Genomic DNA, 26,217 nt, shown 5'->3' with positions numbered 1-26,217 from the left:
CCTGTCATTCATTTGTACAGATGTACCTGTTGTCAGCCTGTCATTCATTTGTACAGATGTACCTGTTGTCAGCCTGTCATTCATTTGTACAGATGTATCTGTTGTCAGCCTGTCATTCGTTTGTACAGGCTTCCCTCCCACAGCTTTTCCCTACAGGTGTAATTCCCACACAAGAATCTGCTGTTTGTTTCCAATTGCCCAAGTGAACAAAGCCTCAACAGTTCTTCAGACTGCCTGTAGATCCATCCCTGATATTAGAGGTGATCTCTGTTCCGCCAAATACAGTTTATTATTGAATAGCAAATTTCACTACACAGGAATTTTTCTAAAATGTATTTCATTTGTTGGGTCACTATTGAAATCAATTCTAGAGAGAGGAACTGTTTTGAAAGCACCAAAACACTAAATATAAAAGACAGATAATTTATTTATATAGAACAGGAGATGACAATTAAAACTTGTCGATGTATCAAAATATAGCAGACATTTGTGAATGAGGACGATTGCTGGGTTCTCACCCTGGCCTCCATTTAATGTTCTTCACACCCTGAAACTGTCTTTTTAGGGAGTTACTGTCTGCCCAGTCAGCATCCAGGTATGAAATATCCTCATCCTCTTCAAGTTTCTGGAACCAAGAGACAAACATTAGTTTGCTGATTAGTGAGTAAAGCCAAAATGCTATTTATCCATGTGTGATATACTGTACACGTTAGGCTGTATACATACTATAATCCATCAGTTTGTACAGTTACCAGCACTATTTCCAGTAGGTAAAGGGGTTAAAGTGGTAGTAAACACTGCAGGTACACTACAGGGAAGCTTACATATAGGTACAAGAAATATCTCCTAAACTTGCACCGTTTAGGAGATATTCACTTTTTCCGCAGTGACATCACCAGCACATGAGCTCTGTGCTGCGGCTGTGACCCCCCTCTCCTCTGTGCGCATGAGCAGGGGTGACGTCATTGCAGCTCGGCAATTAATGCGGCCGGAGCCCACAAACCCCGAAAGAAGACCAGGTGAAAATGGAAGCCCTGTCAGTGGTGACAGCGTGCCACTGGGGGGCTTAGTTTTAGGGTAAGTCTTTCATAATGTGTTAGCATGCAACACACACTAGCACAATATGTCATTACCTTGCAGGGAGAAGCTATTTATTTTTTACCAGAAGAGTTTATTATTGCTTTAAGGAATAACCTACAATGTCTGACTGCCATGAAGGAGGAATAAATCCTTCTTAAAGTGTTACTAAACCCACAACAGTAAAATCAGTCAGTATATGCAGTAAAGCATGCTTGTTATACTCACTGTGGAACCTAAGGGGTTAATCCTCTGCATTGTGTAAAAAGGCTGTTTGATCCTGTCTTCTCTGCCCCTCCTCTTGTTGAAATGACCACCTGAGAGAGACTGAACCCGTGGTCACGTGCACATGCTCAGTTTGGTGTGTATTGCTAGCGAGGGTTTTTGTTTTGGGAGAGTGCATGTGATCAGCACAGAGCCAATCAGCACTGTCCAGACAGAGGGTCAGAGGTTTCACATCCTCCTAGAGCAGAAAGAAAATTCCTCCTGCAAGTTTTAGCCAGTGCTCTGCTGAAGTCACAATATTGCACTAACTGCTGATGATAAAAGGTATTTAGCAGTTTATATTTACTAAAATAATTGCATTTCCATGTTCTGTGTACTGTGGGAGATCAGATATAGTGAATGCAGGGGGTTTAGTATCACTTAAATTCTGCAAACTGTAACAATGACATGAAAAGAATAATCAGGATTAAAGTATTGGTTGCTTATGGCCCACATTATAGTGTGCCATACTGTATTAAAATATTGAGATTGTATTAGGAGAGGTATAGACTCCAGAGAGAGAGAGATATCATATTACCCCGGTACAAATCATTAGTTACACCTCATCTGGAATATGCAGTTCAGTTTTGGGCACCAATTCACAAAAAGAACATTGGGGAACTGGAGAAAGTACAGAGAAGGGCAACCAAACTGATAAGAGGCATGGAGGAGATCAGCTATGAGGAAAGATTAGAGGAACTGAATTTATTCTCTCTTGAGAAGATGAGATTAAGGTGGGATATGATCTCCATGTATATATACATCAGTGGTTCATATTGTGAACTCGGTGTAGAGTTATTCACCCTGAGGTCATCACAGAGGACAAGGGGGCACTCTTTACGCTTGGAGGAAAAGAGATTTAATCTCTAAACATGGAAAGGTTTCTTCACAGTGAGAGCTGTGAAAATGTGGAATAGACTCCCTCAAGAGTTGGTTCTGGCCAGCTCAGTGGATTGCTTTAAAAAAGTCCTGGGTTCTTTCTTGGATACACAGAATATAACTGGATACTAACATTTATAGGTAAAGTTGATCCAGGGAATATCCGATTGCCTCTCGGGGGATTAGGAAGGAATTTTTTTCCCTGCAGGAGCAAATTGGATCGTGCTTTGCTGTTTTTTTTTTGCCTTCCTCTGGATCAACTGGTTATAGCATTATAACTTTTTTTTTTTTTTGGTTGAACTGGATGGACTTTTGTCTTTTCTCAGCCAGACTAACTATGTAATTATGTAACATGAATTGTTCAGCGCTGGGATCCTCCCACATCAAACGGCCATACACTGTAAGGCCAAAAGTAAGTGGACACCATATATGATAATCAAAGCTAAATGAGTTTGTTGGACATCCCATTCCAAACCCATAAGCATTAATATATACTGCTTCCACTTTTCTGGGAAGGCTTTCCACAAGATATTGGAGTGTGTCTGTAGACATGTATACCTATTTAGCCTAAAGAGCATTTGTGAGGCCAGGGATGGATGTTGGATAGCTTGCAACTGACCTTCCAATTTTTACTAAATGTGTTCAATAGGGTTGATGTCAGAGCTCTTGAGGTTGGGGTGCAGGCAACTTGAGTTCCTCCACACCAAACTCACCAATCCATGTCTTTGTACACAGGGGCACAGTCATACTGGAATAGAAAAGGACCTTCCCCAAACCACTGCCACAAGGATAAACAAGCATTGTCTAACGTGCCTTTGTATGCTGTGGGATAAACAGTACCCTTAGTAGAAAACACACAAACTCAATATTTTGGAGGTGGGTCCAGAACTTTGTAAAAGTGACAATACAGCGCAGGTATGATGGTTAGGCATCTACAACTTTTGGCCCTATAGGGTAGCACCCTGTACAGAGAAAACTTTGGTAAAGCCTTTGATGAGGTTTACCTTACAGCAGGAGAAATCCAACACAGAGGCTAAAGTGCAAAACCATACGTTTGTAGCACTGTGAGGACAGTGAAACACAGAAAGCTCGGCAGCTTTAGATATTTGCCCAAATTCCACGCAATGGAGTTGAGCTGGAGTTAATGAACACATAGGTAAGGTGGCACATGTATTACCTTGAGGTCCTCCTGTTTCCTGTGGTAATACATCATCATTTTCTTCTGCTCTTCCTCTGAAATGACCGGCTCTCTTGCTGGAGCTCCATGTCCTCTCTAGATGGGTTTAAAACACAAATATATACAGGTAGTGATCAAAAGGTCAAATCAAGAGGCATGTACACTGTCAGCATTCCACAGAATATCATCAACATCATGTACAACCAGACCCACATTCTGGTCTGTCAGTGGAAGAAAATTACTGAAAGAAATGGTTTATAAAATGAATGAATGCTCTGTTAAAAAGTGAACAGCACATAAAAAACAATTGTCTATTGTGGTTCTAAAGTCATTTTTAGACTGTCAATCAGGGTATCCCGACTGCAGCAATTAAAGGGAACCTGTCAGGATAGAAATATGGGAGATGTCAATGCTGACTTGTACAGAGAAAATATGTAAGCTTCTATTGAACAATCCCTTTGATACAAATCAACAATAGCAGCGTCTAAATTTGCATTTTGACAGGTTCCCTTTAAGCTCATCTTAAAAAAAATTTGATGATATTGCCCATAAGTACAAATGCTTCATCCCACTGTGATGAAAATATACTATATGGCCAAAAGTTTGTGGACACCTAACCATCACACCTACTCATGAGGCTAAACGTGTGTGGACACCTCTCTAAATTATTGAGTTCATGTACTTCCTTAGAAGGGTACTGGTAGAGTTACTATACCTTAATAAAGGCCTAAACACGTACCATGTCCACACATCCATTTTTGTTTTATGCCTGTGGCTGCATTTAGTTCCTTAAAATCCCCCCTTCCTTGGTTCCATTCTTCAGGTGGCTCCGTCCCCTTAAAGGGTCCCGCGGAGCAACCCGTTGCATATGGGCTACTGGTTGGCACTGTGGATAAGTCTCCTTAACCTGCCTGGTGGTCTAACTAATCAATATTTTTGAATGTCAAAGAGGTACATTTTTCATGGAACTGTGTTGTTTTATATTGTAGGCCTGTAATTCTCAGGAATAACTCACTTAAATCTTACCAAACAAGAGTCTAGTAAACATCCCGGGTATGATAAAGTTTGAAACACGAAATCATAAATTTTAATATAATAATTATAAAAAATAATAATATAATAATAAATTTAATTCAATAATATAATCAAACCAAAAACACTGAGATTTGAAATAGAGTACCAAGTTCGCACATCACTGAGCAAAGTCGCATTATTGTTTTCAGTGTCTGATGATGAATTTCCCCACGAATCATTATCGCTCAATTCTGCAAGTAGTTCTGATTTACTATCACTGTTTTCTAGCCGGTCTAAAACCGCTTTTGACCTAAAGGGACACTTTTTGATGCCATGGACATTTCTCAAGTTTCCAGGCAGAAAGAACGGTAAAAGTGCAGGCAGGGCACAGGACAAAGCACTCGGGACAAAATTTAGGTGAAATGGTTTGATACAGTAATGGAATCCTAACAGATTACAATGTATTGTGTGTATGTAAAATTTTAATCTCCCGCCGATTCCACCGCCTGTAAGTCCCGATGTTCGCAGGGAATGGAACCCAGAAGACGGATGCTGGCATCGGATGGCAGACATGGCCGGGGGACACAGCGGGAGGACCTCGCGGGATCGTGTGACAAGGTAAGGCTCGAGGGATCGATGCAGTGTAATCCCGAGGGTTGCTTGGGGTTACCGCTTCTGGTACTGAAATTAACCCCGAGCTACACTCGGGATTACCGCCAGGAAGGTTAAGTGCACAGAAATGAACAGCCCCAGAAGCAGATCAGTCCCCTGCTCACCTCCTCCCTGTGCCTGTGCTGTTCCTTCCAAACAGTGAATGTGAAGTGCACATGGTGTACACTTCCCTACTGAGAAGTTCAGGGAAGCGGTGCTCTGCAACCTGAAGCCAGGGGTGGTGAACAAGCAAATTATGTAAGTGCTTGGACACACGGGGGCATGTAATACTGCTCGGTAACAATGTACAGTGGATATAAAACATCTACACACCCCTGTTAAAATGTCAGGTTTCTGTGATGTAACAAAATGAGACAAAGATAAATCATTTCAGAACTTTTTCCACCTCTAAATGTAACCTATAAACTGTACAACTCTGTTGAACAACAAACTGAAATCTTTTAGGTGGAGGAAAGTAAAAATAAAAAACTAAAATTATATGGTTGCATAAGTGTGCACACCCTTAAACTAATACTTTGTTGAAGCACCTTTTAATTCCAGCACTCAGTCTTTTTGGGTATGAGTGTATCAGCATGGTACATCTTGACTTGGCAATATTTGCCCGCTCTTCCTTGCAAAACCACTCCAAATCTGTCAGATTGTGAGGGTATCTCCTGTGCACAGCCCTCTGCAGATCACTCCACAAATTTTCAATTTGATTCAGGTCTGGGCTCTGGCTGGGCCATTCTAAAGCTTTAATCATCTTGCTTGTGAAGTCGTTCCTTTGTTGATTTGGATGTATGCTTTGGGTCGTTGTCATGCTGGAAGATGCAGTTCCTCTTCATGTTCAGCTTTCTAGCAGAAGCCTGAAGGTTTTGTACCAATATTGACTGGTATTTGGAAGTGTTCATAATTCCCTCTACCTTGACTAAGGCCCCAGTTCCAGATGAAGAAAAACAGCCCCAAACCATGATTCTGCCACCACCATGCTTCACTGTGGGTATGGTGTTCTTTTGGTGATGTTCAGTGTTGTTTTTGCTCCAAACATATCTTTTGAAATTATGGCCAAAAAGTTCAATCTTGGTTTCATCAGACCATAACACATTTTCCCACATGCTTTTGGGAGACTTCAGATGTGTTTTTTCAAACATTTAGCCGGGCTTGGATGTTTTTCTTCGGGCTTGGATGTTTTTCTTCAAGGCTTCCATCTTGCCATCTATCCCATAGCCCAGACATTAGAAGAATACGGGAGATTGTTGTCACATGTACCTCACAGCCAGTACTTGCCAGATATTCCTGCAGCTCCTTTAATGTTGCTGTAGGTCTCTTGGTAGCCTCCCAGATCAGTTTTCTTCTCATCTTTTCATCAATTTTGAAGGGACGTCCAGTTCTTGGTAATGTCACTGTTGGGCCATATTTTCTCCACTTGATGATGACTGTCTTCACTGTGTTCCATGGTATATCTAATGTCTTGGAAATTATTTTGTACCCTTCTCCTAACTGATACCTTTTAGCAATGAGATGCTTTGGAAGCTCTCTGCGGACCATGGCTTTTGCTATAGGATGCGACTAAGAAAATGTCAGGAAAGACCTACTAGAACAGCTGAAATTTATTTGGGGTTAATCAGAGGCACTTAAAATGATGGCAGGCGTGTACTGACTCCTATTTAACATGATTTTGAATGTGATTGCTAATCCTGAACACAGCTACATCCCCATTTATAAGAGGGTGTGCACACTTATGCAACCACATTATTTTCGTTTTTTATGTTTACGCCCCCCCCCCCCCCCTAAAAGATTTCAGTTTGTTTTACAGTTTATAGGTCACATTAAAAGGTGGAAAAAGTTCTGAAATTATTTATCTTTGTCTAATTTTTTTACATTACAGGAACCTAACATTTTAACAGGGGTGTGTAGACTTTTTATATCCACTGTATTAAGTTACATTAGTGTTACATTAAGAAAAGCTACTTCAATGCTCCAGCAAACAGAGACTTTTCAGACAGTTGTGCACTTCCAACATTGTAGCAACATTTTAGGAAAGGCCTTTTTCTGTTCCAGCATGACTGAGGCCCTGTACAGAAAGCCAACTCCATAAAGACATAGTCTGATAATTATAGTGTGAAGGAACTGCACTAGGCCTGACCTCAACCCTACTAAACCTTTGGAATGAACTGGAATACCGATGGTGAGCCAGGTCTTTACATCCAACATTAGTACCTGACAATACAAATGTTCTTTTAGCTGAATGGTCATAAATTCCCAGAAACACACAACTAAATATTAATGGCCGTGTTTTTTTGGAATGGAATGTCCAACAAGTTTATATGGGTGTGATAATCAGATGTCTCAAATCTCTGGCCATATAGAATATTTGTCTGTATATTGATAGGCTGAAGTAATGCAGATTTAAATATGGCTGCCTGCACTGTAATTGGATGACAGCATCTGGTTTTCTACTCTAGGTGTTCATATTCATAACTTGAGCAAATATAAAAATGTGTTGCTTACCTTTTGTATCTTCACAATTATTTTAGTCTTTTCATTTTTACCCACGTAGTCAACAAGTTTCTTATTCCTCAGCAGCTCCTTCCCAGCCCACCACAACTGGGCCTCGGGTTCCCCAATAACCATCTGTCCAGCCTAGAAAACAACAACATATGGAGAAATTAACAAAAAATAATGGAACGTGAGAAAAACCAAACTGTCTGAGCCATAGGTATAGGTTCAGAACACTAAAGCCGGCCATACATGAATCGATTTGCAAAAGAAATTTCTTTAAAAAAATCTTTTCTAAAAATTTTTGTTTAAATCTCACACCATTAATGGGCCACAGCAACAGCTGATTTTTGAGTGGCCAGCAAATTTGAGTGCTCAGGCATGTTGGAAATTTTTCGAAAAATCAACAAATTTCTAATCAATGATGGGAGAATCGTGTGAGAAATGTAATCACAAAAGAAATGAGAATGAGCTGTGATTTGGAAAGAAAAGAAAAAATTCTTGGCCACAAAACTTGGTTAAATTAAAGGCTTGGTTCTTGGCCACGAAAATTATTTTCTGTAGCAACATGAGGTGAAAGTAAAGGCTTGGTTGGTCAAATTTCGAAATCAATGGTGGCACCATCAGATTACAAAATGCAAGAAATTTCTGATTTTCTAAAGAAAATGTGTTTGGAATTCGACCCATGAATGGCCTGCATAAAGGTGTATCCACACTTGGGAATGCACCCTGCCTGCTCGTAGATGCGAGAACCCCAGCGGGGACTGCCACAATTAGCTGAAAATACGCAGCTCCATTGAAAGCAGTGGGAGGCTTATGTCTCCCACAGCTAATTGCACCCACTTGCATGTAATCTCTCATGCATCAATCACATGCAATTGATTGGCTCTGGAGATGGGCAGGCAGTGAATACATGTGAGTGGACACAATTAACTGTGGATACCAGTTGCCTTCCATTGCTTTCAATAGGTCTGCCTACTGCAGATAATGGTGAGACCTCCTGGGGGGGTTCTCACATCTAAACTCCAGCAAGGGTGCTTTTGCAGGTGTGAATTCACAATAAATGGATACAAGAACATGAACTAACATATCCTATGATGTTAAAGCCAAGCCCTGGGCCACACATAGAAGTATTTCCTTACAGCTGTAGAAGACATGTCATGTCTTCCATGTGTACAGGTCAACATTCTTCTCTTTATAGTACCAAAGTAATGGTTAATGTGCTCTCCCCTCCTGTATGCAAGATCCCAGTGTCAGACCAACAGAAGAGCCCACAGAAAGAGTCACCAGTAGTTCAGCATGTTGCCCCTGCCTCTTACAATGCTAATTCTGCTGTACAGAAAATTAACCACTTTACCCCCCCCCCCCCTTCCTGACAGGCCATTTTTTGCGTTACGGCGATGCGTTACTTTAACTGACAATTGCGCAGTCATGCAATGCTGCACCCAAATGAAATTTATGTCCTTTTTTCCCCCACAAATACAGCTTTCTTTCGGTGGTATTTGATCTCCTGTAAGTTTTTTTTTAATTTGTGCTCTATAAACAAAAAAAGACTGACAATTTTGATAAAAAAAAAAAATTTTTTGGACTTTTTGCTATTAAACATGTCCAGTAAAAAAACTTTTTAAAAATCAAATTTCGTCATAACTTTAGGCCAAAATGTATTCTGCGACATGTCTTTGCTTAAAAAAAAATCCCAATATATGTAAATTAATTGGTTTACGTGAAAGTTATAGCGTTTACAAATGGTGGTATAAATACTGGAATTTGTTTGGGTTTTTTTTACTAGTAATGGCGGCGATCAGTGACTTATAGCGGGACTGTGGCGGGCATTCTGACACTTGGGGGAACTGACCTGGTGTCACTGACATCCCCAGTGACACCAATACAGTGATCAGTGCTAATAAAAAGCACTGATGCTGTACTAATGGCACTGGGTAGGAAGGGGTTAAAATCTGGGGTGCTCAAAGGGTTAATTGTGTGCTGTTTCACTGTGCGCATTCCACTGTAAGCACACTGCCTTGTATGGCTCGTACGCGCCCCCTACCTGGAGCTGAAAAATCACGTGTTTATACACATGATTTTGCGCACCTGTGCTGTCCTGTAGCAGTATTTCTGCTATATGGCGGCACGGAGCTGGTTAAAGCGACCATAAATCAGTAATTTAATAACAGCTAGATTTTAAATAGATTTAGGCCTCATTCACATTTGTGTATGGGTCCAGCTATGATTTCCCGCTGGAAACAGCGGAGTTTCTTGCAAACAGCTACAGCAATAGTAATAAAAAATGATAAAGCGAGCGCTTCAAAATACTGTATCAAAAAGCAGCTTGCATAAGATTAACCCCTAAAATCCTAAACATAAATAATATAAGAGATACAGCGCTCTTAATATATAATATAGTGGAATAGTGACGTATAATACGCAATCTTATGCATTAATGGGTGAACAAGTGTTGTCTTTGATGAAGACAGTATTAAATAAAATGTGACATCATCTCATAATGACATATCAAACAGCAGCAAATTGAATATATATGAAAGTCCTTGAAATATTCAATCAAGATGCGCCGATTTTCCCAGACAATTGTGCACGTGACTTCAGTGATATGAAGAAAGAGTTGTGCTTGCACTCCCCAGACGTATGATAATATCACGCATGTAATATAAGGGCACTAGTAGTCATCTGGGACCCAGTAGGCAAAAGGCACTCCAATGGTACTGGTTACAACCTGGGGAAGACCTCCAGACCTCTGGGTGGACCCTCTTAGTGGACGGGGACTGCCCTTTGTAGTTAGTACTCGGTATACGATGGACTCAGCAGAAACTCCACCTTTCAGTAGCTCAAAGTAAAGTCACCAAGACAAAGGGCTAATATAGTGTAGCAATTTATTATGCCAATGATGGTACACAAATTAGAGTAGCATACTGTGTTGATGTAATCTAACAACTGACAGTAGCCATAAGTAAACATAGGTGGGTAGCAAACAGCTACAAGCAGGTGGATAACAGCATAGGTATAGTCAGCAAATAGCATAGATATGGTCAGCATACAAGTATGGGCTACCATGCATGGAATTAAAAAAAAAAAAAAAAAAAAAACCCAAGATGGCTGCTGATCTAGCACATGGCTCTCAGCAGCTGACAGGGATATTCGGTGCGGCAAGCTAATACCCTGATGCATTTCGTGCAATAGCACATTGTCAAAGGGCTCTTTGACAATGTGCCATTGCACAAAACGCGTCAGAGTATTAGCTTGCCGCACCGAATATCCCTGTCAGCTGCTGAGAGCCATGTGCTAGATCAGCAGCCATCTTGGGTTTTTTTTTTTTTTTTAATTCCATGCATGGTAGCCATATCTATGATATTTGTTGACTATACCTATGCTGTTATCCACCTGCTTGTAGCTATTTTGCTACCCACCTATGTTTACTTATGGCTACTGTCAGTTGTCAGATTACATCAACACAGTATGCTACTCCAATTTGTGTACCATCATTGGCATAATAAATTGCTACACTATATTAGCCCTTTGCCTTGGTGGCTTTACTTTGAGCTACTGAAAGGTGGAGTTTCTGCTGAGTCCATCGTATACCGAGTACTAACTACAGCGAGCAGTCCCCATCCACTAAGAGGGTCCACCCAGAGGTCTTCCCCAGGTTGTAACCAGTACCATTGGAGTGCCTTTTGCCTACCGGGTCCCAGATGACTACTAGTGCCCTTATATTACATTCGTAATATTATCATACGTCTGGGGAGTGCAAGCACCCTTCTTTTTCTTCATATCACTGAAGTCACGTGCACAATTGTTCGGGAAAATTCACGCATCTTGATTGAATATTTCAAAGACTTTCATATATATTCAATTTGCTGCTGTTTGATATGTCATTATGAGATGATCTCACATTTTATTTAATACTGTCTTCATCAAAGACATCACTAATATTTTCACCCATTAATGCATAAGATTGCGTATTAAACGTCACTATTCCACTATATTATATATTAAGAGCTCTGCATCTTTTATATTATAGCTGCAGCAATAGGCATGGATTTAATTTTCCCACTGGAGGCTCCTGTGAACATCTGCAGGCAGGAAGCCCTGTTGAATCCAATGGGTGGCTGAGAGCACCTGCAGCCATTTGAATGTAAATCATACAGGAAGACTGGATGATCAGCCCTTGGTGCCCTCTGCAGAAAATCGTAGTCGGCCCCATACACAAGTGTGAATGGGGACTTTTGTCTGTTTTGCCACGCTGTTTCAGATTATCGTACTTTTTACATTTATTGAGAGCGTACAAAGTTACACTATATTCAGGACTGTGTACTGTGACCAAGAAGCTGCAGGACATTAGCATCAAGATGTAGCACAGAATGAAAAAAAAAAATAAAAAGATAAAAATACGTATTTTATTGAATAAATGGCAGTTTATGACACAATGCTTTGGCAAACTAAATATAACTCAGTTCAAGCATCTACTTTAACACTATTCACCCTGGTTATGATGATAGGAAATGATTCATGGCAAAAATAATTTCACAGTATGAGGTGTGATAATTTAAAACCAAGGAACCCCCATGGCGTAGCGCTGTGGTGGTGAGTCACAGAGCCAGTCTTTACGGAGAAGTAGAAGAAATAATAAGTGTGTGCATGCGCTGTTAGTGGAGAATGAGTGACAGGAATCTGGAGCAGCTAATTAACATCAAATTTAGGCTGATGGTGAACATTTCATGAAGAAATCAAGTGTTTTTGGATGGCATAGGCGGTTTGAGCAGGGATCAGAGGGTGTCCACAATGATGCAAGAAGTGAGTGGCCAAGAACGCAAAGATCGGATGCAAATGTGGAAAATGAAAAGGTTACGGGAATCCATTCGGAAGAAAAGACTGGAATCCTGGCCTGACAAGTGGATTCTCCACCACAACAATGCTCCAGCACATGATGTGTTCAGTGTTGGCGTGTTCCTCGCCCAGAAATCCATTCCAAAACTTGACCAACCACCTATGTCCCCCGACTTATCACCCTGCAACTTTTGGTTGTTTCCTAAATTAAAAAATGCCCTAAAACGAGTTCATCTTTAGGAATAAGTTACGTGTTCCACCCGTTTTTAGGGTGCGACATGTACAATGTTCCTACTCCTGCAGCCACTCCCTGAATCCTTCACTCTCTGTGACAGAGGACCAGGAATCTTCTACCTGCACGTGCTGTCACTATTTGAAAAGAGCACAGCCATGCGGGGCTCGCCCACACGGTCACGTCATTCACAGAGTTCTGCAACTGACAGCCTTTGCGGTGTAGTTCTCAAACTACCAGGGCACTGTTGAGTGCTCTATAGGTAGTTCATTGATACTTCCTGTCCTTGTGTAACTGCCTGCCATTACAAGGTACCAGCACACAAATACACTGACAATCTGCAGGAGCCATGCAATGCACCTGGGATCTGCTGATCGCTGGTGCAATACTTTCCAGGCTCCTACAAAAAAAAAACAAACATTATATATATATATATACACACACACACACACACACACACACACACACTTGTGTTCAAAATAATAGCAGTGTGTTGAAAAAAATGAATAAAGCTCAAAATCCTTCTAATAGCTTTTATTTCCATACACACAAATGCATTGGGAACACAACACATTCTATTCCAAATCAAAACATGAAGAAAAATAGATCAAATTTGTGTTGTTCCTCTAAATAAAATTGAAGAAAAGTGAATATTAGACTGTTCAAAAAAAATAGCAGTGTTTGTATTCTTCTTTACAAACTGGAAGATTTTGCTTTCCTTTGAATCACTTAATGAATATTTGGTTGTAGTCGCACTGTTTCTGAGAACTGCTGTACATCTGTGTTGCATGGAGTCAACCAACTTCTGGCCCCTGTGAACAGGTATTCCAGCCCAGGATGATTGGACTACATTCCACAGTTCTTCTCTATTTCTTGGTTTTGCCTCAGAAACTGCATTTTTGATGTCACCCCACAAGTTTTCAATTGGATTAAGATCCAGGGATTGGGCTGGCCACTCCATAACGTCAATCTTGTTGGTCTGGAACCAAGATGTTGCACGTTTACTGGTGTGTTTGGGGTCGTTGTCTTGTTGGAACACCCATTTCAAGGGCATTTCCTCTTCAGCATAAGGCAGCATGACCTCTTCAAGTATTCTGATGTATTCAAACTGATCCATGATCCCTGGTATGTGATAAATAGGCCCAACACCGTAGTATGAGAAACATCCCCATATCATGATGTTTGCACCACCATGCTTCACTGTCTTCACAGTGTACTGTGGCTTGAATTCAGTGTTTGGGGGTCGTCTGACAAACTGTCTCCGGCCACTAGACCCAAAAAGAACAATCTTACTTTCATCAGTCCACAAAATGTTGCGCCATTTCTCTTTAGGCCAGTCAATGTGCTCTTTTGACAAATTGTAACCTCTTCAGCACGTCTTTTTTTCAACAGTGGGACTTTGCGGGGGCTTCTTGCAGATAGCTTGGCTTCACATAGGCGTCTTCTAATTGTAACAGTACTCACAGGGAACTTTACACCTTCTTTCATCTTCCTGGAGCTGATTGTTGGCCGAGTCCTTGCCATTTTGGCTATTCTTCTATCCATTCGAATGGTAGTGTTTCGCTTTCTTCCACGTCTTTCAGGTTTTGGTTGCCATTTTAAAGCATTTGCGATCATTTTAGTTGAGCAGCCTATCATTTTCTGCACTTCTTTATATGTTTTCCCCTCTCCAATCAACTTTTTAATCAAGGTACGCTGTTCTTCTGAACAATGTCTGGAACGACCCATTTTCCTCAGAATTTCAGAGAGAAATGCACTGTAACCAGCATGTACAACATTTGCTGCCTTCCTTCCTTAAATAAGGGCAATAATTGCCACCTGTTTTTCAAAGAATGAATGACCTCACTAATAGAACTCCACACTGCTATTATTTTGAACATGCCCCTTTCAATTAGTGATTCAATTACACAGAATCAGCAGCATGCATGTCATGACTGTTGGGTCTGTTGGATTTCTATGACTCTACTACACCTGCTAATAAATTATCTGCCATGTAGAAATATCATTTCTACCAAAAACAGTGATCAGGTTAGTGATGTCTGACTGCTATTATTTTGAACACAACTATATATATATATATATATATATATATATATATATATATATATATATATATATATATATATATATATAGTGAACTTATCCTTTGATAAAGATATTGCACAGCGTTCTGGAAAATGAATTCTATGAATGTTTTCGGCAGTGGCACAGTCCTCTATATAAGTGTGTTCCTTCAAAAGGGAACAGACTTTGCAGGTGACAGCAGTCTTTTTTTTTTTTTTTTTCACAGTCCACTCCATGAATTAAATTGTCACGCCTCACATACTAATAGAAAATATTAGATTCCTGGGACTATCATAGAATATCAAAATCATGAACATGAAGCAGTCTACAGTTGGTTTGACTTGAAGATCTCAGATTTGGTGAAGCTTTAGGCTGGTTGCCACCATGACACGATGCATATCTACAGATCATGACCTTCAAGATGTGCTGAGCATCTTAATTTACAAATACAAAACACATCAAACACAGTAAACTAAACAGAACCCAACATGAATGTGTGAGGAGTCACAAAGGAAAGGCAGGCAAACGTCAAGAAGACCAAGGAAACAGTCTGGAGCTTAGTCCAAAGACAACACATAGATCAGGCATGGGTCAGAGAGGACAAAGCACACCAGTGACATGGGAGAAGATGAATATGTAAGGCCGATTCAAGGAACAATATTTGATCACTGGCCGTGTCTTTCTCAGGCCTCCCCTTCCCATCATACATTGTCCTGCCAACAATGATGAGGACAAATATGGGAACTGGTCTGTCTCATACCATCATCTAGAGAAAGATCAATTGGATGGCATATTTACAAGTACCAAGTAAAGATTATAAAGAATGTCTGAACGAGAAATTCCATTTCACCAAACAAAAGAATGGCTCAACTCTTGGTTCAGCTTAGCAGCGATTTTTATTTTAGGAATGTTCTAGCATGACCACACAAGAGGTTTCCTCCGCCATTACGTCTTGGCACAGATCTAAAAGGATCCGCAATGTTAAATTTTAGGTGCAGCCAAAAATTGTGTATAAAGTTTTAGATGCAGTAGAGGTAGGTTAAAGCCGTTGAAAAATGGTGCAGAATTTTGTGCACAAAATGTATGAATAATATATTGATATTTTTTTCAATGAAATCAGGTACCTAAATTTGACTTGGTATTAGATTCTTGCAGCCTCTGTACATAAGAGCTGACTGCGAGAGGGAAAAACAGGACTGGGAAGCAATCAGGTCTGCTGCATGCAAATGTACTGACAAGGGGTGTGCTGATAGAAGGAGAGAGCACGGTGACTGGCTCCTGCCAGCTGAATTTTTTATGCCTTTTAAATTATATAAGCCTACATTTTCCAAATGTCTTAAGGCGAGTCATGTGATTGAGCTGGGTGCTCTTTCAGCGATTAACAGTTTTGATACAGAAATATGACAATTGCACGGTCATGCAACACTGTACCCATATGAATTTTTTAGCATTTATTTTGGTGGTATTTATTCACCACTGGGATTTTTATTTTTTTGCTATATAAATGAAAAAGCCAAAAAATTTGAAAAAAAAAGTGTTTTCTTATACAATTTTGCAAATAAATAAGCTTTCTTCATAAATCTTGGCCAAAATGTATTCAGTTATCTTTTTAGTAAAAAAAAAAAAAAAAAAATAACCCAAATTAGTTTATAACCAAAAATTATAATTTTTAAATTTTTTTTGTACATTTTTATTTTTTTTCTCTATTATTATATATTTTTTTTTTACATACTGTCACCCTAGCAGTACAGTGTCACCATAGTGACACAGTACTACTTGTGTGGGGTGATGAAGATTTTTTTTTTTTTACACCGATTGCTTTTACACCCATAAAGGCTGTAAAAGCAATCATTTCTCCTTCTCTCTCCTTCTCTCCCTCTATGATTTGCTCCCTTTTGGTCTGTTAAATTTACCATTAAAAGTGTTATGTTATACCAATAATTCTTTCAGAAATCTAGGGCTTTCGTAACTTTCTGTAGCAAACTGACAAAACAATGCCTCCACTGCACAGTAGTGTTATCAGTCCTGCCCAGTTCCCCTCTGCTGTACTACAGAACCTCTACCACTCCTGTTATGGAGAGGAGAGGGAGAGGCGTTTTCTAGTCCTAAAACACTTCTTGTTCCTTTATAGGTCCAGTCCAGTGAGTGAGAGTTGACGTGTTAGGATGTGAAGAGTTTTACTGGCAGGATTACCAGGCACAAATAAAGAATATAAAAGCCTGAAAAAAGAGAACTAAAGCAGCCACTTCATCTAAGAACTAGTAAGCTGCAATATATTACATTTTTGTTCTTGGGTTTACATACACCTAAATCCGTCTTCCTATATGTGCTTACTTTCCATTGCTGCATCTTAAGCTGTTCATACACAGATTGAAATTTGTCCCGTTAAGCAGGGACTGGCCTAATTTCGATCAGTGTGTAGCATTCCCACATGGGATATATTCAAAAACGCTCCATGATCAGTGGCTGCAGCTGTTGATCTTTGTATTCTGACAGCAGCGGGTGCCACTGTCAGAATACAATGATACAATGTGTTGGAGCAGGGAAAGGGGGAGGGATATGGGGATGGATTCTCCATCCACCTTGTTTGTGTGGATATAGGAATTATTTGTTCAGCCCGCTGGCTGAATGGAAACAAATAAAAAAAACAAAAAAAAACAAATAATGAACAGTGTGTGAACAGCTCTGAAAAACAAGACTAAGACACCAACATTTGGTACATTTGCCTATTAAAAAAAAAAAAAAAAAAAAGCACTGCTAAAGACTGCTGATCAGTCAGAGAAGCCAAGACAATGGAAGAGGAGGTATTATACCTGAGTCCCAGAGAGGTCCTCGTTATTTTCAAACTCCATCCTGATTGGATCATGTGGAGGTAATCCCATGGGATACACAATCATTACGGCACCGCGGAGCTGATCCAAAGCATCTTTTACCATGTCCATTGCTACACACACATTGGCCTCCGCTTGTTTCTACACAAAGAGATGACTTTTTACAGTTGCTTTTCAGTTTATGCCAAACACATATTACAATATAGTTGCAATCTTTGTCATCATGTTCTGACAACACTCATACAAATAGAGATCACTACAGATGTGACAATCAGGCTTTAGAGTCATTCTAAAGGTTTTTTTTTTTTTTTAAATAACAAACATATCATACTAATGGTTTTGTCCAGAGCAGCCCTGATCCTCTTCTTCTCGGGTCCCCTGCCACTACTCCTGGCTCCTCCCCCTTGACCAGTGCCCCTAATAGCAAGCCACTTCCTATGGGAGCACTGGTGCATGCTCGATCCAGAGCTCCACTCTATGCATCCATCAGACACACAGAGCTGTGGCTCAGCTCAGTCCACTGGTCTCTCCTCATTGGCTAACTGGCTGTGATTGACAGTAGTGGGAGACGATGGCTCCTGCTGCTGTGTCTCAGCCAATGAGGAGAGAGACACTCAGGACAGCTGAGGCTCCTGTGCACATTGCTGAATCGATAGGCGGCTCAGGTGAGTAATGGGGAGGGCGTGCGCGTGCGTGCGTGTGTAGGTGAAAAAACCTTCAACCTTTACAACCACTTTAAAGGTGAACCCTAGGCGCATATAAAATACACCAAAGGTATTCGGCAGCTTGGTTAGTTGGGATGCTTTGGTTTTTTTTACTGTTTTTTTGCAGGGAGTCATTTTATTCACCATTTGATTTCAGCAACAGAATCTGCATAATATTGTGAAGACAAGGTTACCTTTGATATTAAGGCTTTTGCTTCCTCCATTGTCTTTTGCAACACCGTCTTCATACTGTCATTAGGTGCTAAAAAAAAATAAGATAAAATAGTGTATGACATTATATGGATTACCAATACCATCTTTTGTCTTGCTGCTACTTATATTACAAGAGGATCCTTATTTTCCTTGCTTCTAAACAGGAAGATTACAGGAGGGAGAACGCAAATTCAGCTTTGGCGGCACCCTGCATATAAACAAATGCACTCCAGCAAGTAAACAATGTACCAGCAGGGAGTTTTAAGTCTTTGTGGCAGATCATTAATGCAAGAATCCAACTGCTTTCTAGGAATAAACGCAGAATTAAAAACTTCAGGTACATGAATTAACCTCTATTTTTTTTGCCCAATCCTTTTTTAATTTCTCTCGAATGTTTCCAGATTTCTGAAATATTGGTGACTGTCCTGAGTTGATCCCAGAGACAGGTTAGATCATTTTTCTTGGTCCCACCTTTTCCATTCCTGAACCTCCTCTCTCTTCCCCCCTCCGTTACATTGTGATCTAGTACTCTTTTACAGAGCACAGCTCCCCAGTTGCTTGACCATTTCGCTAACACTTTGCATTCAATTCCGTACTTGGTTCTCTTTTATGAGTCATGGTTTTTATTTCTATACCTGTTGGTTTAGGATTATTACACTCTACAGGGGTGTGGACATTTTTTTAAAAACTACTTGTCCAGGGGCTAAATTGGTGTCCCAATCTACTTGTCCAGATACAAAAAAAAAAAAAAATTAACCAAAACCCTATTTAAATCTGAGGTGCTTTATGGAATGTCGGGGCTTTTAAAAACAAAAAGGGGCTTTATGGCGACTTAAACATTTAATATTATTAACATGGCACTGTTTATCTCCTCCCCACCCTACCTGTCGCCAGCACCGCACCTGGGGACTAGCAGAGAGAGGAGAGACCTTGCAGTGTAATGAGCATTGATTGGGTGCTCTTCAGGCAAGGGGAGTCTCGGGCTTATCCTTTATCCCTTTCGCTGCCAGAGCCAATTTTGCGTTTTTTTTGCACACGTTTAAAAAATAATTTAAGGCCTGAAGATTACACAAAACTGCAAAACATGATATATTTTCTTAAAGCAAAGACCCTAGAGAATAGAATAACGGTAGTTCCAATTTTTTATGTCACACGATATGATCACAAAGGACTAGGAAATGCAAAATTTCAGTAAAAAATACACTTAAGTTAATTTTAGGGCACAAAAGGCAATAAATTATCACATTTTTTGTAAAATATAAAAGAGGAGTAAATAGATATCCAACATGTCAAACCTTAAATTTGCATGCGCTTGTGAAACGGAAACAAACTTTTGTACCCTATATTTTATATAGGTGCTGCTTTTAAAGCCCCTTACAGATCAGTTTAGCATTACAGAGGAGGTCTGGTGCTAGAATTATTGCTCTCATTCTGGCGTGCGCAGCGATATGTAACATGTATCGCAATCGTTGTTTTTATGTGTAGGCACCCCAGCGCATGCTTTTACGTTTGTGTGTGCGTACATATGTGGGGGTGGAGGGCCTTGAAAAATTTTGGGAGTGGTTATATGCTTGGCTGTAACTTACATTTATAAAAAAATTTAAAAAATAATTTTTTTGCACTTAACTTTCTTTTTTTTTTAATCACATAGGGGGACAAAAAGTCCCCTATGTGATGATTTTGGTCACAGGTTCTCTTTTTTGAGACATTCAGGGTCTAAAAGACCCTGCATTTCTCCCCTGTGCTCCACTGAATGTATTGCAGTGCACATTGCACCGCATGACTGGTCTCGGGCTCACAGAAGGGCAAGCAAAGCCTAAGACATATAGCGGACAGGAGGGCAGCGGCTGGCACTGTGGGCTATGTGGAAGCAATCGGGTGGCATCGCTGCCGCCCGAATGCTTCCACCTGACAGATGAGCCCAGCTGCTTGCTCACAGCAGGGCTAAAGCCAAAAAAAAAAAACAAACTACCCGCCCGGAACTACATGTCCCAGGCGTCGGACAATATGAATTGCATATCCTTGCCTCTACCATGTTGAGATGTTTATGTATCTTCTATCCCTGGCATTATTCTTCTATGTCAAGTACAACAGTTTTCTAGTATATTATTGTGTGATTTTGTAACCTAACATCTTAGAAATAAAAAGTTATTTGACCCAAAAACTTCAGGCGCTCCCATGTCCTATAATTATTGAAGCACCAAGGCCCTGGGTCCATTGTTTGTATATTTTCCCAGTGCTTGTGTGCGCCTGGTTCTCCAATGTTTTCCCATAACTCAAAAATAAAATTGTTGGCCCAATGCTGTTTGCCCAAATTGACCCTACAGGGTGTTTGGGTGACTGTGGCAAAGACGATAAAACTCTACTGGCGCAGATAATAATGCAAAATTATTTGTCAGCGCTAAATCAATAAGGTAGAAAGGATCGCTTGAAGTAAAAAGTCAGCTGAAATTAACTGACTGCTTTAAACGAAAGTGGCAACACATTCCATAGGTTGTACAATTGTAGTAGGCCATGATTTACTTCTACAGTGAAAGGATATGGAATGCCAGATATAAAATCTTATGTTCACATTCAGAAAGGGAATGCTACTAAAATGAGATGACATCATTACCATGTCCATTGCGTCTTCCAATCTCATCCTTTTTGAAGACACTCCCTCCACTGGGCACGCATTTAGCTTCAAATTCATCCTTTAGTTTCAGATCTTCAATCTGCTCATCAGCCAATCCCTGCATATTAGGGGGCAGAGAAATGCCATGTTCTGCCAACTCCTCCATCTCTATACAGGGAAAAAAGGCAGAGTATAAATACAATTTGCAGCAGAGATGTTTTTTTACATTCTCCATCTTCATGTGGGTCCTAGTGACTACAAGCTTTACTCCAACCAAAGCAAAAACAGTAGTTTTAGTGCCCTGTAACACTGCTGTGCTAAAAAGCACCTTTCCAGTGCGACAAAAGCACATCAAAAGTACTGTATTTCCCTTAAAATCCTATATTATTATTATACAGTATTTATAAAGCGCCAATAGTTCGCTCAGCGCTGTACATTACAAAGGGGGACAGAACATGTGACAGAACAATACCAATACAATGCAGAACATGAGGGGATTGAGGGCCCTGCTCTTTCGAGCTTACAATCTAGGAGAGAGGGGATGGTGGTACAGGAGGAGATAGGTGTGGGGGATGGAGTGGTAGGAAGAGTGGAGGAGGTCGACAAGTTAGCAGGGGGTGGGGTAGGCTTCCCTGAAGAGATGGGTTTTCAGGGTGCGCCTAAAGGAGAGGAGAGTAGGTGATAATCTGATGGGTTGGGGCAGGGAGTTCCAGAGGATGGGTGACACCCTGGAGAAGTCCTGGAGGCGTGCATGGGAGGAGGAGACCAGGGAACTAGAGAGAAGGAGGTCTTGTGAGGAGCGGAGTGTGCGTGCTGGGCGGTACTTGGATATTAGGTCAGTGATGTAGTTCGGGGCAGTATGGTGGACAGCTTTGTACGTCAATGTTAGGATTTTGAATTTGATCCATTGCGCAATCGGAAGCCAGTGGAGGGATTGGCAGAGGGGGGTGGCGGAGATGGAGCGGTTGGAAAGGTGAATGAGTCTGGCAGCCGTATTCAGGATGGACTGAAGCGGGGATAGCCAGCGGAGAGGCAGGCCAGTAAGGAGGGAGTTGCGAGTTTTTCAAATCGCTGCACTGCATTTGTGCTGCAGTTTGAAAAATCTTGCATGTCCCACATATTTGTTTCTTGTGGCTAAGCGTACCATAGCCAAGGCCTGGAAAAAACCCATGGTCTCATCTGAAGCTGTGAAAGACTGACCACGATGATGATCAACAAAAAATGTCCAGCATCTTGCACGACTTGCACTCTAAATTCCTGAAAATATGGAAACCTTGGCTAACTTACGCATTCCCCACATTACACCCAGCCAGTCACAGCACATTGTAACCCCCAAGTGGACTAGTATCAGGGCCTGCAGGATCCCCCACTTTTTTTTTCCTTCTCTCTGCTTTTCTTACTCTGTATCCGCTTCTTCACTACTTCTCTTTCTCTTAATAATTTTCCTCACAAGCTTTTATGCTTAGGTCTTTTGATCCAGCCAGTTGTTCAGGCTGATGGCCCCACCGTGTGGCCATATTGTTCGATCCTTGAAACCTAGTTCGTTATAAGTCAGGAATGCACCCACATTTTTTGATAATTGCCATTTCTAGGCGTAAACAATTTTCATTTACGTGCGACTGTACAAGGCCTCCTGCGTGGGTGGTTCTCGCGTTATTTCTTTCAATAAAAAAATATTGTACCAGAAAAGTCTTGAATTCTGCATCTTTGGCACACTTTTCAAACGTGCACCAAAATACACCTTCCATTGTAAGTCAATAAAAAAGCACCAAGGGTTCACAGTTTAAAGGTTTTCAGGGTCACATGACACTTTTTTTTTTTTTTTTTAAGATGTTGGTTGTTAAGGAGCTGGTACACACCAGCATCCTTAACAACCAGCGCATAGCTACACATACATTGCCAACCCCCCCCCCCTTTCCCCCATGGTGGGCACTCTCTGGCTCTTACTGCTAAATCTCTTCAGGTTTAGGGGAGCTGGTCTGACCTCCACTATGCCTCCTCTAACATTCAGCTGTACTGTCCAGTCTTCCCCGCTGCTCCATCCTCCAAAGTGTCCAGTGGTAGTGATGGAACACTCTGCAGCTCCCTTCACAGCCTGGCACAGTGTTCCCATCGCCCTCCCCATCTCACACTGAGTATCCAGAGCAGACACGAGACTGACCTCTCAGCACCACCTGGGTACAGATTATTGGAACAAATGACTGAGCAGAGAGGAGCTAGGGGTGACTACCATGGAGATAGGTGTGGCACTCTATGTGTAGCCAAGTAGCCGGAACCCAACAGCATCCTTAACAACTAGTGAATAACAGAGCTGACACCCACCAGTGTCCTTTACAACCAATGAATAGCTGGTTGTTAAGTAGCCGTAACCCGAAGGCATCCTTAACAATCAGCATTTAAAATGTGTGAACCATTTTTTAAAACACATAGCAGGTTTTAGAAGCGCAGCATGAAAGCAGCCTTAGGAGAAGTATTGAGATTTTATCCAAGTTGGAAAATTATCCTCACCGACACCTCTATCCCCCGTCTAGTGTGAAAAGGTCATATGACACCAAGTTATAATGTCTCACTGCGGAAGAAGACCAGCAGAAGATACAAGACTCAACAAGCACCCCTGTGCTCCAGCATTGCAGACAGCCAGTGAAAGGTAAAATCAGGGGACATTTAAGCAGGGCATTAAGTAAATGGGAAAAGTCTCCTCTAGTGGGTATTTACATTGGGCAGGAGCTTGCATCAGGTACAAAATTCAAATGCATAAGTAAACTGAACAGTAGTTGAACGGGCAGCACAGTGGCTAAATGGGCAGCACTTCTGACAGGGGTTGTTGGTTCGAATCCCAATCACGGCACCACCTGCCTGGAGTTTGTATGTTCTCCCTGTGCCTGCGTGGGTTTCCTCTGGAGACTCGGGTTTCCTCCCGCACTTTAAAGACATGATGGTAGGTTTATTGGCTCCTGTCTAAATTGGCCCTAGTATGTGTATGAATGTGAGTTAGGGACCATAGATTGTACGCCCCTTGAGGGTTAGGGACTGATGAGAATGTACAATATATATGTAAAGCGCTGCGTAAATTGACAGCGCTATATAAGTACCTGAAATAAATAAATAAAATAAACAGCTCACTATACCATACTGTACAATAAACAGTGAGCCTTTTCTATTTTACAAGGCAGCCTGAAGTAAGAAAACATGAAAACTCAAAGCAACAAATAGGTTAGTGATCTGCCTAGTGTTATTTATAAGGGAGAAGTGTTTGCTCAGTTTATCTTAAAGTAGAACAATAAGCAAAACTTTTTTTCTCATTTTTGATAGAGCAAGGGAGGATTATAACCCCTGTTAGATTATATTTTATGGCTGTAAGCCATAATCATCACAATTCTGACAAATCACGGCTTGAACTATCTTGCTTTGCATGTAATGAGTCTATCTCATATATTAGTTTCACCTTTTAAGTTGCATTACTGAAACAAATGAACTTTTGCACGATATTCTAATTTTTCGAGTTTCACCTGTATATATTGTTTCTTTGATAGCTATGAGGCCCTTCTTACCTGAACAAATCCTGCTAACTTTAAGCCTGCCATTGTAAATGACTACAATATCTTTCACCAAGTCATCCACAGGAACACTGACAGTCGTATCGAAGAGGAACTGGCTCTCATCGCCGTGTTTCACATGTAGGCGCACCATATCTGCAATGATAAGCACAGTCAGATGAAACATAGGTTCGTCTTATAGTATCTACACAGTTTGAAAAAAACAACGTAGAAATATAGTTATAGTGAACGCTTGGACTCTCTCCTTCCTCATTGGCTCAGACACAGCAATGGCTGTCAATCACAGCCCGTGAAGCAGAAGCGGGGGGGGGGCAGGGGCAAGCCATGTTCTGCATGTCTATGGATTCACACAGCCGGCTCGGCAGTGACGTAGCAAAGGTGGGCACTTGGTGTGGAAGGCAAGAGTGCTGGCAGGGGACCCCAGAAGAGGAGGTCTGAGGCTGCTCTGTACCATTACAGAGCAGGTAAGTGTGACATGTTTGTTATTTTTTTTAAATAACCCTTTACAATCACTAACTCACCATAGCAGCATTTTCTTTCTTGTCCTCCCCCTCTTACAAAAAACGTAAAAAAAAAAAAAAAAAAAAAAAACCAACTAGGATGCCCATACCTTACAAATTGCGGCATTTGTGCACCACCGGTGTCATGTTTCACATGACTGTCATATGCATTTAAGTGTTCTTTGTATTTTTTCTCTGCTCCTCCCTTTCCTTTGGTTTAGTTCATGCTGTATAGATAGCCCCACCCCTTTTATTCTTTTCCCAGTAATGCATTGCAGCTTCTAGCCTCATGTCTTATGGAGTAGATCACATTATGATCTTTTGACCTATCAGATGTTCATTGTTGTAAGATTCTCTCAGTTTATGGAATACACTTCACAAGATCTACAAGGTGTTGTCTGGATCGCGTCACTGCCTGTGTTATTCAACTAAGATTGGAGTTATCGCTATCTCATCCCAACTGCAAGTTACAGAGATCACACTTTCAATGCTTAGACTGGAGACAGAACAAGCGGCCTCTCCCGGGAACCAAACACCTGGCAGTAAACGGCGCTGTATCTGCGCAAGCGATGGACCGTGCAAGATGGCGGCACAGGAGGGAACAAATGCAGCGGTGAAGTTCTGCTATAAAGCCCCAACACTCCAAGCCCCCTAACCGCCTAGTGAAGGCCAGCAGTAAAGGGTTAACAGGGCTTCCTTGCTATCACAAGGACATGCCCTTCCCTGGTTGCCATGGAAACTCCTCCAAAACAACAACCGTGCTGTGTTAGAATTCTTCCTGGCACGGTGTATAGAAATGAATATTGTGCTGACTGCCAAGAGGGAGCCGCCACGTGTGTCTTTCCTCTGGCAGGACAGAGTCAGCGATCTGAGGCCGTCTGGGTATTAAGACAAGGAACAGATCTCTCCCTGCACACGGGGTCACCGTACAATGAGAGCACAGAGATGGACACACGGGGTACTCACCTGATGATCAACGAGCCCTTCCGCAACACAAGCCCAGCTGTGCTGTAGACACGCCCCCGTCTCCTAGCACACCGCAGTAAACATCCGGCGTGCCGCCGTCCTGCAAACACACGACGTACAACGGAACTCTCAGACA

General features: G+C 41.3%; 1 protein-coding gene across 1 annotated transcript; it reads right to left on the bottom strand.

Annotated features, from left to right (window-relative positions):
* Positions 1–409: 409 nt before the first annotated feature.
* CFAP298 (cilia and flagella associated protein 298) lies at positions 410–26,217 on the bottom strand. Its single transcript, XM_089688931.1, has 8 exons — positions 26,082–26,217; positions 24,610–24,750; positions 21,059–21,226; positions 18,426–18,493; positions 17,510–17,668; positions 7,574–7,705; positions 3,398–3,493; positions 410–625 (listed from the first exon to the last, which is right to left on the bottom strand). Exons 2-8 carry the CDS (start codon positions 24,746–24,748, stop codon positions 515–517), a joined length of 873 nt encoding a protein of 290 aa, XP_089545057.1. The 5' UTR covers positions 24,749–24,750; positions 26,082–26,217; the 3' UTR covers positions 410–514.

The sequence above is a fragment of the Staurois parvus genome, unplaced genomic scaffold, assembly GCF_062004578.1.
Source record: "Staurois parvus isolate SC_StPar_1 unplaced genomic scaffold, SC_StPar_1.0 ptg000461l, whole genome shotgun sequence".
Taxonomy (NCBI): domain Eukaryota; kingdom Metazoa; phylum Chordata; class Amphibia; order Anura; family Ranidae; genus Staurois; species Staurois parvus.
This window is presented reverse-complemented; position numbering and strand designations above follow the sequence as displayed.

What these genes read in the sequence shown, in the direction of transcription:
- CFAP298 (XM_089688931.1), bottom strand. Translation starts at nt 24,748, where the DNA reads ATGGTGCGCCTACATGTGAAACACGGCGATGAGAGCCAGTTCCTCTTC. An exon ending in TGGAAGACGCAATGGACATG is followed by an intron (nt 18,494 to 21,058) that starts GTAATGATGTCA and finishes ATTTTTTTTTAG; the next exon opens with CACCTAATGACAGTATGAAG. An exon ending in TAATTGTGAAGATACAAAAG is followed by an intron (nt 3,494 to 7,573) that starts GTAAGCAACACA and finishes AAACCCATCTAG; the next exon opens with AGAGGACATGGAGCTCCAGC.